General features: G+C 48.3%; 2 protein-coding genes across 7 annotated transcripts in view; one reads left to right on the top strand and one right to left on the bottom strand.

Annotated features, from left to right (window-relative positions):
- Positions 1-14049, bottom strand: part of macrod2 (mono-ADP ribosylhydrolase 2) — a 562649-nt gene that overhangs the window by 446907 nt on the left and 101693 nt on the right. The gene's annotated exons all lie outside the window — the stretch shown is intronic.
- flrt3 (fibronectin leucine rich transmembrane 3) lies at positions 893-13459 on the top strand. Of its 4 annotated transcripts, none has more exons than XM_035400442.1 (3): positions 893-1233; positions 7828-8062; positions 10224-13459. In XM_035400442.1, the coding sequence occupies exon 3, from the start codon at positions 10256-10258 to the stop codon at positions 12188-12190; it is 1935 nt and encodes a 644-aa protein (XP_035256333.1). In that variant the 5' UTR covers positions 893-1233; positions 7828-8062; positions 10224-10255; the 3' UTR covers positions 12191-13459. The 4 variants fall into 4 exon arrangements, with proteins under 4 accessions (XP_035256333.1, XP_035256332.1, XP_035256330.1 ...); XM_035400441.1 differs by having other exon boundaries at positions 7828-8746; positions 10219-13459; XM_035400439.1 differs by having other exon boundaries at positions 7828-8749; positions 10219-13459.

Below are 14049 nucleotides of genomic sequence, written 5' to 3'. Positions count from 1 at the left end.
TAGTTTTACAACTCAAATACTTCAGTGGAGAGGAATGTAGAACACTGAACGTTGCTGCACTTAGCCCAGATTGCAGGCCTCTGCAATCGTTCAGGGCTAAACTCTATGTGGATATTAGCTACTTATATTAGCTATCAATAAACAGGCCGTAAGGACTTAACAAAGGTGGCCTAAATTGAGCAGCGGGCAGCCAGACCCCCTCTGGTGCTGCGAGGCCTTCTTCTGCCGTCCTATCGGCTAATGTGTACTCCAGCAGCCGTCCCCTTATCGGCCCCGGGTTCACTTCCACGGGAGCGAGCCCTCAGAGGTGACCAGGCCCCTGCCAGGGGGGAGGGGCGCTATCTGCCATTGAAAGAACTGTTCCCGAAATGAATCGGGGGGGGGGGGGGGGAGCGGTGGTGCTTCGGGGATCAGAACGAAAGGCCGGAGAAGCAGAGAGCGGCACGCGGCCGGCCAAAGCCGTGGCACATTACCGCGGCACGCCTTCCCGTCGGGTTTCCAGAAAGAGCCATCGCCGATGGAGCTGGCCGTGAGGTTTTGGGGAGAAAGATCAAATAAAGTTTTGAAATTTGAATACCTCAATGAAAAACCCAGAATGATTCCAAGCATCAGGTGCTATAGAGGGAGACGCTCACTGGCACTGTGTTACTATGCGCATGTGGATACACACACAGCACCTTTCCTGGATCCATGTGGGGGTGACTGACTACAGGCTAGACTTCACTACAGGCTTTCCGCAGCCGTCTCCCTTTCTTTCACTCCCTCTAGTGTCCGAAGTCAGTATTACCGCATCCCTTCACAGAACTGAGCCAGACTAGGGAGAAAGAGGGAGGGAGGAAGAGAAGCCCCGCCCACATATGACATCAGTGCTCTATTGAAGCAGGGCTAGAGGCAGATTTAACCTCACACTTGTAGTAGTCTCTGTGCTAGCGATCCGCTCTGCTTTCCTGGGTTTTTCTTAGCACTAGAGGAGTGTGTGGGGACGCGCGCACACACACACACACACTCTCTCTCACCTACATACACACACCCCACTGTTATTACCAGGGGCTGCAAAAAAAAAAAAAAAAAAAAACATTGGGAACATCTTCAGCGCCTCAGCTGTGCTGCTTTTTGGAGTTTTGGGAGAAGATTTTTTTTAAATCATTTTTACTGGATTTATTCCTTGGGGTGAAACATTTGTGAGACGGATTAATTTTCTTCTTTCTTTTTTTTTGGTTCTTGATTCAGCAGGTAAGTGTTTCTTTTTATTTTGTTTATTTAAATATTTTGAGATTGAGATTGTTTTGTGATCTTTCTCCTTGAATCCTCAATTTTTTTCCTTTTAAGGGAGACCTTTTTTCTATATAGATTTATTTTTGTAGGGAAAAAAATCCATCAGACATCCAATGGAATAATACAAACGAAGACTCACTTATTTACTCCACAGCCAGCTATTTTTATAGAGTCCAGTGATGTTGCATTGTCACTATTGGTATTCTGAGAAGCTTTTTCTTCTACACCGCCAGTAAACCATTGAAGAGAACGGAGCAGGCATGTACGCTACAGAATCTGAATAATTCTTTCAGAGAGCTTTCGCTGGATAGCTATCAAAGGTGCAGGAAAATGGGTTAAAGGAAAATGTTTTAAGAGAGACCCTGAGCAAACGTCTCCAGACGGCGATCTCTCGCAGTAAAGTAGCGGAGCTCATTAATCGTTCGGATCCGAGCGCTAACAGCCTAAACTGTTCAGCTGTCCCCCCGTCGCCCGGGCGATGAGCCGCACTGGCTATTTCTCTGAGAGGAACGCGGTATACGCGCAGCTGAGAGAAAGGATATTTGCTCTCTTTTTCACTGGAATCGCGGCTCCCTTCTCTCCACCGAGATAATTCCGTTCAGCACTTCTCTTTTACAGGCAACCCTTACTCTTGCTAACTCCCCCTGTCAGCAACAGAAACCTGTGTGGTGTGCGTGTGGGTGTGTGTATGTGCATATGTGTGTGTGCGCATATGAGTATGTGTGCATGCGTGTTTGTTTTGTGTGTATGTGTTTAAATATAGATATTTAAAATAAGGCAGAACAAGTAGGAAGTAACATTGGTGAAATAATCAGGATTGTTCTGCTTTGAACTGACTGCTTTGATGAACTAGCTGCGGTGGCTGCAGTATGTGACTGAAATGATGATCAGCGAGCAGCTCTGCTCTTTTGGGAAAAGTCCACTAAACGCCGCGGCCCTGTGCCACCACAAAAGCACGAGCCATCGCGCCTCTCCACAAACGGCAAAAACACCCCGCATCAGCTTTCTGTCGTTTTCTTTGCCTGCTCACGTGCGTCCACGACCACAAAAGAGCGCTCGCAACAGCATTTCGCCGTTTGCATGAAGTCACATGCATTAACAGACCTCCACACAGCAGGCAGGTGATAGGTAGCTTTCTTTGTATTTCCAACAGTGGTGCAATTCAGCGGGCCCGTTCAGTTCAAATCATTGAGGAAAAACCCACAAATCACAAACGATGCGGGGGGGAATAATAATAACAAGGTATCAAAATGTATTTAAGCTCATGATCAGCCTCACAATGAACTTAGCATTTACTGCTCTTTGTAGATACAGATCTCTTTATTTCAGCAATTACCCTCCAGAAAAGGCCTATCAGAGACAATGGCACCCGGCTCAGTCTGATAGAACGAGGATTAAATCAGCTTATATGTCTATTTAAAATAAAAAGATTCTCCCGGTGTAATTCTAAGCCTATAAGCACCATACTGTACCTAAAAGAAAGGCTGGCATCTGGCACCAAACCCCAGCATTAATTGGATTTTAGGCTTTCTATTAAAAAAGCTTATCACAAGCTTTTTTTCTTCTTCAAATCTCATTTTCATGACTGAAAACCATTCTGTTTCCCCCCTTTACAGCCCCATTGGGGCATCTTTGTGTATTGGACACACAGGGGATTTTTGCATAATAATGAAAGAAACACTCACATCGGCTTTTTTCCCCTGTTCATTGTCGAGTGATCAAATTAGCGCAACCATTGATCTTCTGAAATAGTGTCAAAACCTGTTCTAGCCGTCTTCCTTTTGACAAGATAAACTATAAACTTGCACTTCAGTCTCTCGAATAAACTAGCCATTAGTTCATCTCGTACAATTTTATCTCCTTTAAAACGTCACAAACAACCCGGAGACTAGTGTACAATGCATCTTTTTCCAGTGTGTGGCCACAACATACAATAACTACATTTACTGAAATCTGCCTCGGTCGAAGAGAGGAGCCTCCATTGTGCTCGGTGTCAAGTGCCCAAGGCACAGACACTGGTGAATTTCATTCAGAGAGAATAAACACGAAATGGAAGAATCGCTCGCGGCTTCCAGAGAGGACTGTCACTCTTTGTCCGGCTCACAGGAGACAGTCAAGCCAAATTCTTAAGGCCCTATTTACCCATAAACGCGACTGAGAAAGTTTCTTTGTGGAATATAACGGATGTCTGCATATTTCAGAGATGTCTCACGTTCTCGCATTCCGGATTCATTTTCTTTCTCTGAATAACACCCTGGTCGTGCAAATTGTAACATTAAATGTTTTTCCTTTAAAATTAATTCAGCATTATATATATATATATATATATATTTTGGGACAAAATATTTCATATTAAAAGTTAGAAGTGGGACAATCTACAGATGAGTGTCATTTTGAGAAAGAAAAAGCGTGCGAAAGTACGAGAGACACGTCTCACGCGAAGGGCACACATCAATTCCCCGAGTCAAAAAAAAAGTCAGAGTTAACGAGGGCAGGACGCTCGGCTAAATCAATTTCCTGCCCGTACCAGCGTACGTCTCTCTGCCCCCGGGACTGGGGAGAGGGTGTGTGCGGTAATTAAGTGCTGGCGAGGCAGGATGCTCACAAACAGTTGGTTTTTTTAGTGTATGCTTATTGACAATCTTTGATATAAATATAGGTATATTACCCATCTTTGCCTTAAATAATAAATTGACTTACATATTTATTAAAATAGCTGAATGCATCTGAGCATTTTTTTAATCACCTTAGTATATCATTTACCATTTGTGATGATAATAAAAACAACAAAAAATATCATAGCTGAAAATATATTTTCTCGAACTCATATCAATAATTAGGAATAATATAAAAACTAAGCCATTCCATTCATATATTTAGATTTATAAGTAAGTTATGTAAAATAAGACCTGCTTTTTATGGTAATTTAGTCATTATAGTAATTTATGAAAGCTACAGCAATAAAATTAAAAAAAAAAAAAAACTGTTAAATCTGGCTACGAAAGCTGAAAGTAACTTTAAAAAATAAGAAGGAGCCCCCCAGAAGCAGGCTCCAAGGCCCTTCTGCTTGTTTGCTATGGAACAATGTGGCGGGGGCTCTTCGCTGAAATCCGATGATCGTGGAAAAAAAAAAAAAGCAAGCAGACCTGACAGAAAGATGGTCTGAACCTCCCCTAACACCCCCCCGCCCCCGCTTTGCCCCCCACCCCCCAGAGGTCTCCACCACAATGCCACGTTACGCCTGGCCGGGGTCTCGCTCTTTGGGCTTTTCGTCTCTCCCTGAGGCGATGTCTCACAAAGTTCTTTTCTAAAAAAAAAAACTAAAAAAAAACTGCCCGCCGTGTTTCTGAGGAAAGCCCTTCAGCGACTCACATGGAGACGAGGTTTAACCTGAGGGACATTTCGTATAACACAGAGGAGTACTGTCAGTTATTTCACACGACGTAAATCAATTCTGCAAAACGGACAAGGGAAATTATGATTTGAGCTGTAAACGTGAACGTGGCAGATGATTCGGGGACACGTGGCTCTGCAACCCAAAGAGAATTTTAAGTGTGGTTTTGGCGAATGGTGGAGGCCCACAGGTTCTCATTAAGCAGCACTGCCCCCCCCCTGTTCTCTGACTCTCCTTGAGACAGCGAGCCAGGCTCTGCCATCTCAACAGCCGACTTGTGTGGGCCTGATACCTCCTGCTCGGGCCACTCTTAATTCATTTCTGAACGAGCCCAGCCTAGAAGGAAGAGGCAAACACGACATTTTCTGTTTTGCACTTGCCTTTGCCTCGGCCCCCGTGAAAGACAAAACTCATATTCGACCGGTGCACAGAGCCAACTGCATTTCGGACGCTGGAAAACGGCCCAGCAGGTTTTTCGCGTGTCCCCCCCCCCCCCCGTTACCATGGCGAAGTGAAGTGAAGCGTCATGACAGACTAATTAGCAAAGTCGTATCAGCTGTGCTGCTCCCTCGTCTCTCTCAGTTTAAAAGCTCTGCGCGATGCAACGCTCGACTCACGCGGATAAATCCCCAATCAATCAAACATCAACTGATGTGCCATCGGGCAGGAAAATAAATAGTTCCAAACAAATCATCTTCGCTAAGAAATGATTGTCAGCACTAGACTCTCGTCACACTTACCACAATGCTTTTTTTGTCACTGTTGCTATTGTTAGTCTCCCTCAACTCTTTTCATTACATTGACTATAGAAGCATTCGTCCTTGACCGTTTAATTTTCGAAAAATCTTCCGCTGAAATGGATTATTCGGAATGAGAATACGAAGTGTCTCGGTACCGAGGGGAGAAACCAGCATAACAAATTGTTGCAGTAGCGTTTGACCGAGATTGCAGAATAAACATTTCGCTAAAACAAATTGTTAAAGCACACAGAGTTTTCTCTCTCCTCGAAAATGCCAGTTCTCTCCTGAAAAGCTTACATTTGAGTTTAAACTCATTCACATTTACTTACGTCATGAGTTTGAGTGCCTGTTTGTTTTTAAAGAAATCCTGTGGATGTACAGTATCCCAAGTTATATCAGTTGTATTTGTTCAGATACAATAATAATAATAATAACAATAATGATAATTGCCAGAGGGTAGTGTTATGCTATATCATATTGAAGAGGAGCTAATGCTATGGCTAGCTTCTGTAACTGAGTGTCCAGGTTTACATCGAGGCAGAGGGGCTCTGTATTAGAGGGGAGGGCAGGATGAATTCTGGGAAGGGAGAAGGTGACTGGAGGCGAGGCGGGTGAGTTTGTACTGTTCATTAGAGCTTGAGATAAGCCTGATCATGGGCCATGGAGGGGCTGTTGGGTTCCTGAGCTCCTGACCTGGGCCCCAGCAGCTCCTGCCTACCGGAAAGAGGAGGCTCAGCTGCGAGAGCAGGAGGCAAGGAGGCGCTCCTCCTGCATCAGGGGTTCTCCTCCTTGTTTTTTTCTTTTTTTTTTTTGGTCGGTGGGGGTGGGGAATCTGATTCGTACCCCAAGCCAACAGTGAATGAGGCTCTACCAGAGTGCAGGGGGAGACAGGAGAAGCCCAGCCGCCGCCATTGTGTCAGGGCCCCGAATCGCTGTAGCTTTTCATATGCAAAGAAATTCTTCTCAGCATCACCATAGAAAAGGAGGGAGGAGGAAGGGCAGCGCACACAGTCATGGCTGCATGGTCGCAGGCCAGAAGAAAAACCCACAACAGACCAGCTTATCCAAGTCCCACAAACAGTGTTTGCCATCAAAGAGGCCCCATCAGGCCCTTTGTCTAAGGGTAATATGGAAAAAACAAATCGTTTAGTCCAGAGAGACATAATACATCTTTAAAAAAACTTTTAAAATTATTTTAAGTTATACTAGGGGAAAAGGTGAAAATGTGGATTGGATGAGAGCTAAATTTATCCATTCAAATCTGGAAGGAATCACAAGGAGGTTTAACCCTGTCTCAAGAAAACAATAGTTTTCCAATTTCACAACAGCCTTCTGTAGACAGGGTACATCCAGCACTGAACCCAAAGCATGGTTTTATTTAGACAAAAGGTTCTTGTCAAAAAGTGTTTGAACCAGTAAGGTTAATATGTGAAACTATTTGTTTGTCTGTGCTGTTGCTTTTGTGGGGATTTGTCAAGGGCTTGCAAGTTCAAGCACAGATTCCAGGCCAAAACCACCATTCCACCTCCGCACTTTAGTAACGCAGCAAGCGATGCCGTGTCTGTGGCTCGATGCTTACGAAATCTGCCTTGTAAAGGGCGGCCTTCAGCCAAACCCCCAGAAACCTCCAGCCGCTTGGGAGAAAAGCCATTGTGTTGAACGGGAACGCATTTCTTTCCCCGTAGCTTCGAAACGAAGCGTTAAAACTTGCGGGCCGAGTCTACCCCCAGCTCGGCTCCGGTCCTCCTCAGGAGGATCCAATCCGCGTCGGCGTGTCTGCGCGTTTTTTTTTTTTTGCGCACGGTTCGGGCCGGGGCCCAGGCCAGAATCGGCTCCGGACACGGAGGGCCCCCGCCGCCGAGCGGGCCGGCGCGTTGCCTTACGACAACAGTGCCAGCGTGCCCGTCAGCCCTCGGAGCTGACTTTAGCCTGTTAGCTTTGGCCCGAGGCCCAACCAGCTACAATAACAGCACGTACTCTACAGGCAAGAAGAACTACGCGGGTAGGGCCGCAAACACGCCGCCCCGTACGGTTCCCTCTTTTCCCGCGCGTACGTATCTGTCGTATAAATACGCGGTGCCGCAGTTCTGTGGTAAAAAAAAAAAAAAAAAAAAGAGAAATGATGACACGCGCGATGTGTAAGACGGAAGGGAGTAGAAAGTGAGAGATAATCGCCGTGTGGTCCTAGCGCTGAATCTCGTGGGAACGCAAGCCCACCGCGTTTACCTCACGTTAGCGGTCACGCCGTTCACGCGGTCGTGCCGTCACCGCGGCGACGCGGCCCGCCCTTCCTACGTGCTCGTCAGGTGTGACTGCCCCACGGGACGATGACGCAGCTCTCTTCTGATTACATCAGGTTGGGGGGGGGGGGGGGGGGAGGCGAACACGTGACTGAGTTTATCGTTTTTGTTCTTCCAGGAGATCTGCTGAAGGCTGGACCGAGCAGAAGGCGGGACGGATTTGGTTTTCCGTCTCCCTCAGTACCCGCCCACCCGCCCTCCCCCTCAGGTATGAAAAGAGGGGCGCGTGACGCCAGTCTCGGGGAGCTCTACAAGTGAGGCCGCGGAGGAAGCGAGACCGAGGGGCCCTTGCTCGCGTGCGTCTGTCTGGGCCGCTTTTCTCCAAGAGCCGCCAGGCTGGATATGCGCTTCTGGTGAGGACCAACCAGAGAAGGCCGTCTGGGCTCGGAGGAGGAGGAGGAGGAGGAGGAGGAGGAGGTGGAGAGGGAGAGCTCGCGGGGAGGCGGCAGGGGTGGAGTCCAGCGCAGAAGTGGGCTGGATCGATCGCGGGCCACATTTAGATAAACAGGCGAAGCGCAGCCGCTCGCCCCGGACTCCTCAGCAGCATGAACCGCCTGCCCGGTGCGAGGCAGGAGCCGCTCTTCCCCCACCCGGAGCAGACAGGGGCCTCCTAGACGCGCAGGAGGGGCTTCGTTTGGGCTCCGGCAGGTCGGGGCCGGGCCGCATCTGGATCGTAACGCGCGGAGGAGTTTTTAAATACCCGCCCCCCGGTCGCGAGGTTCGCCTTTAATTTCGGCGGCGCGGCGGGTCTGCGCACTCTTCCCGCCGCGGCAGGAGCGACAGCGGCATGCGCGCCGGCCGCCGCGGCGCACGGCAGGAGGGCGGCAACGCGAGCGCGGCCGAGTCCGGCACACACCGCCCCGACAGGATATAACCAAAGAGCTCCTCGGACCGCGTCCGCAAGGAGGACAAGAGGAGAAGGGGAGAGGGGGGAGGGAGAGGAAGCGAAAAAATTAACTCTTCGCCAACCCGGGATTCGCCTTCGCCGGACTTCCTTGGCGCCGTGGGGATTTAGCGGGTCTTCTTCTTCTTCTTCTTCTTCTCTCAGGTATGACGAGCATCAGCGCCTTTGCTTATTTTGTCCCCCCCCCCCCCCCCCCCCGTTTGAGAGACCAAAATTCAATTTGCGATAGCGTGTGCTGGAAGAGAGGTCACAGGACAGGAATTCATAACCGGGGCGACGAATCCGCATTAGACTAATTAAAAAGAAAACGAATGGACGCGTCACTGTGCAAACAGGCGTGAAAGACAGGGGAGCGCGATGGCTCACCAGCTCCATTCACTCTGAAATATGAACAACAGAAAAAGGATTTATTCTCCCATCAATATCATTTTACTTAGGTTCATAAAACCGCATTCGTGTATATGCGTTTATGCGTAGTGCTGTGAACGTGTTTATCGTGTTTTATGCTTAAAAAGCACAGCGATCGTGTTGTAGTGTACTTGAAAAAGGACACTTTGGGAAGTTTGAGAGATTTGAGCCCTCTGCTTCGGCCTGTATAGTTTGGTACTGTGCGAATTCCAGATGACTGCCGGGCAGTTCAGAGCCTGCCAGGTCCTCCATCTACACACACACACACACACACACACACACACACACTTAGCACAACTGCCACCGACTGTTTGCTTAAAAATGCGAGGAATCCCATTAAAAGCCACTCTTTAGATCTTTATTTTTTTACAGGAATGTAATCTTTCTCACCGTCCCTCTATAAAGCATGGAAGTTTCCGCACGTAGCGAGTAGTGGGATTAATCAGAAACATCAAACAGAAAGCATGTGAATCCAGGAGATAGCCCTTCATTTTATAGGGGCCAAAAGACCAGACTGCTTTTTACAACAGTTAATCAACAAAGGCCAGACTTTGTTCACCCCAAAGTCTGCTGTTAAAAGTGGCTCTGAAACGCAGCCTTGGACGGAGCAAATCCGAAAACAACCAACGCTGACTAACGTTACACAAGTCCGAGCCCAGACATAGTGCATCGATTCAAACAGAGCCAAGAAGAAGTATTCTTATCTATTTACGAGGCAGAATGGAAATCCACAACCACTTAAGCCACACTTTTAACTTCTAATCTTAAAAGTTTTCGAATGTTCTCGGAATGTGGTGTGTGTGTGTGTGTGTGTGTGCACGTACGTGTGCGTGCGTGCGTGTGTTGTTTGTGAGCATGCATGTTTTCAAAAAGAGTTTCTTTTGCATGGTTGCATGTAGGCCTATTGAAAAGCAAAATTATAGTCTTTAATTGCTTATTGGCTTTTCATTATTTTTCCCCCTCCTATGACAATCACCACAGCTGCACAATATTCCTGCTGTATTCATCTTCCTGACTGTGCCGTACATTTAGGACAAATGTAATTGCTTGAGGCAAATCAATCACACAATAGGATTTAGATTAGATTTAGATTTTAGATTTAAATGAGGTTTAGACAAAACCATTACTTTGTATGAACCATTTATGTTTTTTTTCCATTAAAAAAGGCACGCATTGACTTCTGCCGTTTGTCTTTGCCTCAGACTAGGCAGACCCGGAGACGCGGTATAGCGGGATGATGTGCCGATACAGGACCTTCCTGCAGCTGGTGGCCCGTTTGGGCTTCTTCCTGTGCCTGACCGGGCCGTCGGTTCGCCCGTGCCCGTCCCTGTGCCGCTGCGACGGGACCTTCATCTACTGCAACGACCGGGAGCTGACCTCCATCCCCGTGGGGATCCCCGAGGACGCCACGGTCCTCTACCTGCAGAACAACCGCATCAGGAGCGCGGGGGTGCCCGCCCAGCTCCGGCGGCTCACGCGCGTGGAGAAGATCTACCTGTACTGCAACAGCCTGGACGAGTTCCCCACCAACCTGCCGGTCAGCGTGAGGGAGCTGCACCTGCAGGAGAACAACGTGCGCACCATCACCCACGCCTCGCTGGCGCAGATCCCCCGCATCGAGGAGCTGCACCTGGACGACAACTCGGTGTCGGCCGTCAGCATCGAGGAAGGGGCCTTCCGGGACAGCGGCCACCTCCGGCTGCTCTTCCTGTCCCGGAACCACCTGAGCGCCATCCCCCTGGGGCTGCCGGCCACCATCGAGGAGCTGCGCTTCGAGGACAACCGCATCTCGTCCATCTCCGAGCAGGCCCTGCAGGACCTGGTCAACCTCAAGCGGCTGATCCTGGACGGGAACCTGCTGAACAACCGGGGCATCGGGGAGTCGGCCTTCGCCAGCCTGGCCAACCTGACCGAGCTGTCGCTGGTGCGCAACTCCCTGACGGCGCCCCCCGCCAACCTGCCGGGGGCCAGCCTGGAGAAGCTGCAGCTCCAGGACAACCACATCAACCGGGTGCCGCCGGGGGCCTTCGCCTTCCTGCGCCAGCTCTACCGCCTGGACCTGTCCGGCAACAACCTGAGCAGCCTGCCGCAGGGCGTCTTCGACGACCTGGACAACCTGACGCAGCTGCTGCTGCGCAACAACCCCTGGTACTGCGGCTGCCGCATGAAGTGGGTGCGGGACTGGCTGCGCTCGCTGCCCGCCCGGGTCAACGTGCGGGGCCTCATGTGCCAGGGGCCCGACAAGGTCAAGGGCATGGCCATCAAGGACCTGGCCACCGACCTGTTCGACTGCTCCGGGCCCCACGCCCCGCCCACCTTCGAGACCAGCACCGTCTCCAACACGCCGCCCACCTCCCGAGGTCAGTGGCCCGCGTTCGTGACCAAGAGGCCGGTGGTCAAGGGGCCTGACCTCAGCAAACACTACCGTAGCACCACCCCCTCGGGGAGAAGGAAGATCATCACCATCAGCGTCAAGTCCAGCAGCGCAGAGACGGTGCACATTTCCTGGAAGGTGTCCCAGCCGATGACGGCCCTGCGCCTCAGCTGGCTCAAGCTGGGCCACAGCCCCGCCTTCGGCTCCATCACGGAGACCATCGTCCAGGGGGAGAAGAGGGAGTACCTGCTGACCGCCCTGGAGCCCCAGTCCTCCTATCGGATATGCATGGTTCCCATGGAAACCAGTAACATTTACCTGTCGGACGAGACGCCCGTCTGCATCGAGACGGAGACGGGCTCCGTGAAGGCGTACAACCCCACCACCACCCTGAACCGGGAGCAGGAGAAGGAGCCGTACGAGAACTCCAGCCTGCCGCTGGCGGCCATCATCGGCGGGGCGGTGGCCCTCCTGGCCATCATCCTGCTGGCCCTGGTGTGCTGGTACGTCCACTGGAACGGCTCCCTGTTCTCCAGGGACTGCAGCTACAACAAGGGCCGGCGGCGGAAGGACGACTACGCCGAGGCGGGGACCAAGAAGGACAACTCCATCCTGGAAATACGGGAGACCTCCTTCCAGATGATCCCCATCAACCACGGGACTCTGTCCAAGGAGGAGTTCGTCATACACACCATCTTCCCGCCCAACGGCCTCAGCTTGTACAAGAGCCCGCACAACGAGAACAGGAGTTACAGGGACAGTGGAATACCAGATTCAGACCATTCCCACTCATGATAGTGAACGACGGATTTTGAGACTTTTTATTACGGACGCGTGACTTGAAAACTTGGGTGGTATTTTGCAAAAAAAAAAGAGAAAAAAAAACAACATAAAAAACACTGGATTTGAAAGACTGAAGAAGCAATGTTCTGTACATTTGCCATATAATTTATATTTAAGAACTTTTTATTCAGAAAAAAGAAAAAAAGTTTGAAATTGCAGGCTGACACTGAGCATTCACAGCGTGTGTTGTCACTAACTGCAATTCTATATTTTAGAAATTGGTAGTAATTTGTACTGTATTTTTTCTTTGCTTAAAGTTTCCAACCAATTAAAATTTTGTGTTCTACTGAAATATGATGACTTGTCAACTGTGAAAGTGGGCTTTCATTACTGTGTTGAACAATCAGACAAAAAAATACATTAAAAGAATCCTATAGTATAAGCACAGGTCATATTTTGCTTTGTTGATATTGATAGAGACAGATAGTAAGATCAGGAATGGAAATGACAAAAAAAAAATCTCATAGCAGACGTGATGCAGAAAAAGACGTGCAGTCTCTGTCATTTCGCCGACAGACAGACACACACAAACAAGGTATTTGAGACGTAGGTGACAGAAAAGTCAGAACTGGCTGGTTTGAACGGTTTCACGAAGTGAAATGGCGTCTCCTCAGGAGCTGACGAGAAAAGGCTGTCGCACGGCAGGCAAGGTTGAGGAGTCGAGGTTGCCGAGCAACCTCTGGGTTATGTCATAGGGTGACTTAAGCACACAAACCCCCCGGATGAGCGGATTCTTAAAGTGGAGAGGACAGGCTGACACAGAAGGTTTTCAGTCTTAATTGTTTTAAGTCAAAAAGGTGAAACTACAATCGAACATCCTTCAGTATAGTGTACCGTATGTCATTGTTAACGTTGCCCTTTAACATACTATATCTCGGGCAGAAAAAAAAGAAGAAAAAAAAACTTTACGGTGAAAACTGCATTTTGGCTTTTTTTTTTTTAAATACAAAGTGTCAGCTGTTTTTGTTAATATTATGATTATGATTATTTTTTGTTCAATTTAAGCCACTTTTTTGTTGCCACAATTTAAAAGGTAATTGTTCTTTACAACAAAAAGCCAAAGTGCATTGTATGCCCTTTGGCCAGTCTTGTATGTGCCTTGATCAAATGCTTATTGTATTTAGCTTTTTAAAAGAAATCAGTGACTTAACTTTTTTTCATACACACTTGAATATGATAAAATATTGGTCATATTGCAGAATAAAAGTGGACAAAAACAAACTGTGGTGTCTCTTATACTGCTGGTATTTTAAATATATCTCTGCGCATCTGTACAACTCTGTGATAAGACGTAGAGTGGGAAATTTGCAATGCATGCCCATCGTTTTTATGCTATTTTGAAGTTGTATTTCATGTAGCAATTGTCCCAAAATACAATGCATGAACTTCTTTATTATTATTATTATTATTATTATTATTATTGGCAAGTTTATAAGGAAATACATTTATCAAGAGTGACATGAACAGCTTAAGGCTGTATTATTTTGGTGACAACGGTAGCGTCAATTTGTCTCGGCCTTCCTCCTGTGCAAAGGGAGTTTTTTTTTTCTTTTTTTTTGTCGCTGCCCGGTTTGGTCGTGGTCTGAAGGAAACTCTTTTGCCTCAGCTTGGGCTGGGCGGCCACTTATGTTTATTCCATATGTTTATTGTTCATTTGTGCGCGTTGGTGAGCACCAAAATAGCACTATGCGCACACAGACAAGCGATCACATGACTTTATGATGGATGTTGACAGAGATAGACTGTCTCTGTGCTTACGGTATTTATGCACAGTAGAACTTCTAAGATACAAAAATAGGGAATTAAGGCTT

The sequence above is a fragment of the Anguilla anguilla genome, chromosome 18, assembly GCF_013347855.1.
Source record: "Anguilla anguilla isolate fAngAng1 chromosome 18, fAngAng1.pri, whole genome shotgun sequence".
NCBI lineage: Eukaryota > Metazoa > Chordata > Actinopteri > Anguilliformes > Anguillidae > Anguilla > Anguilla anguilla.
The sequence above is the reverse complement of the archived record's forward strand: the minus strand, read 5'-3'. Positions and strand labels throughout refer to the sequence as shown.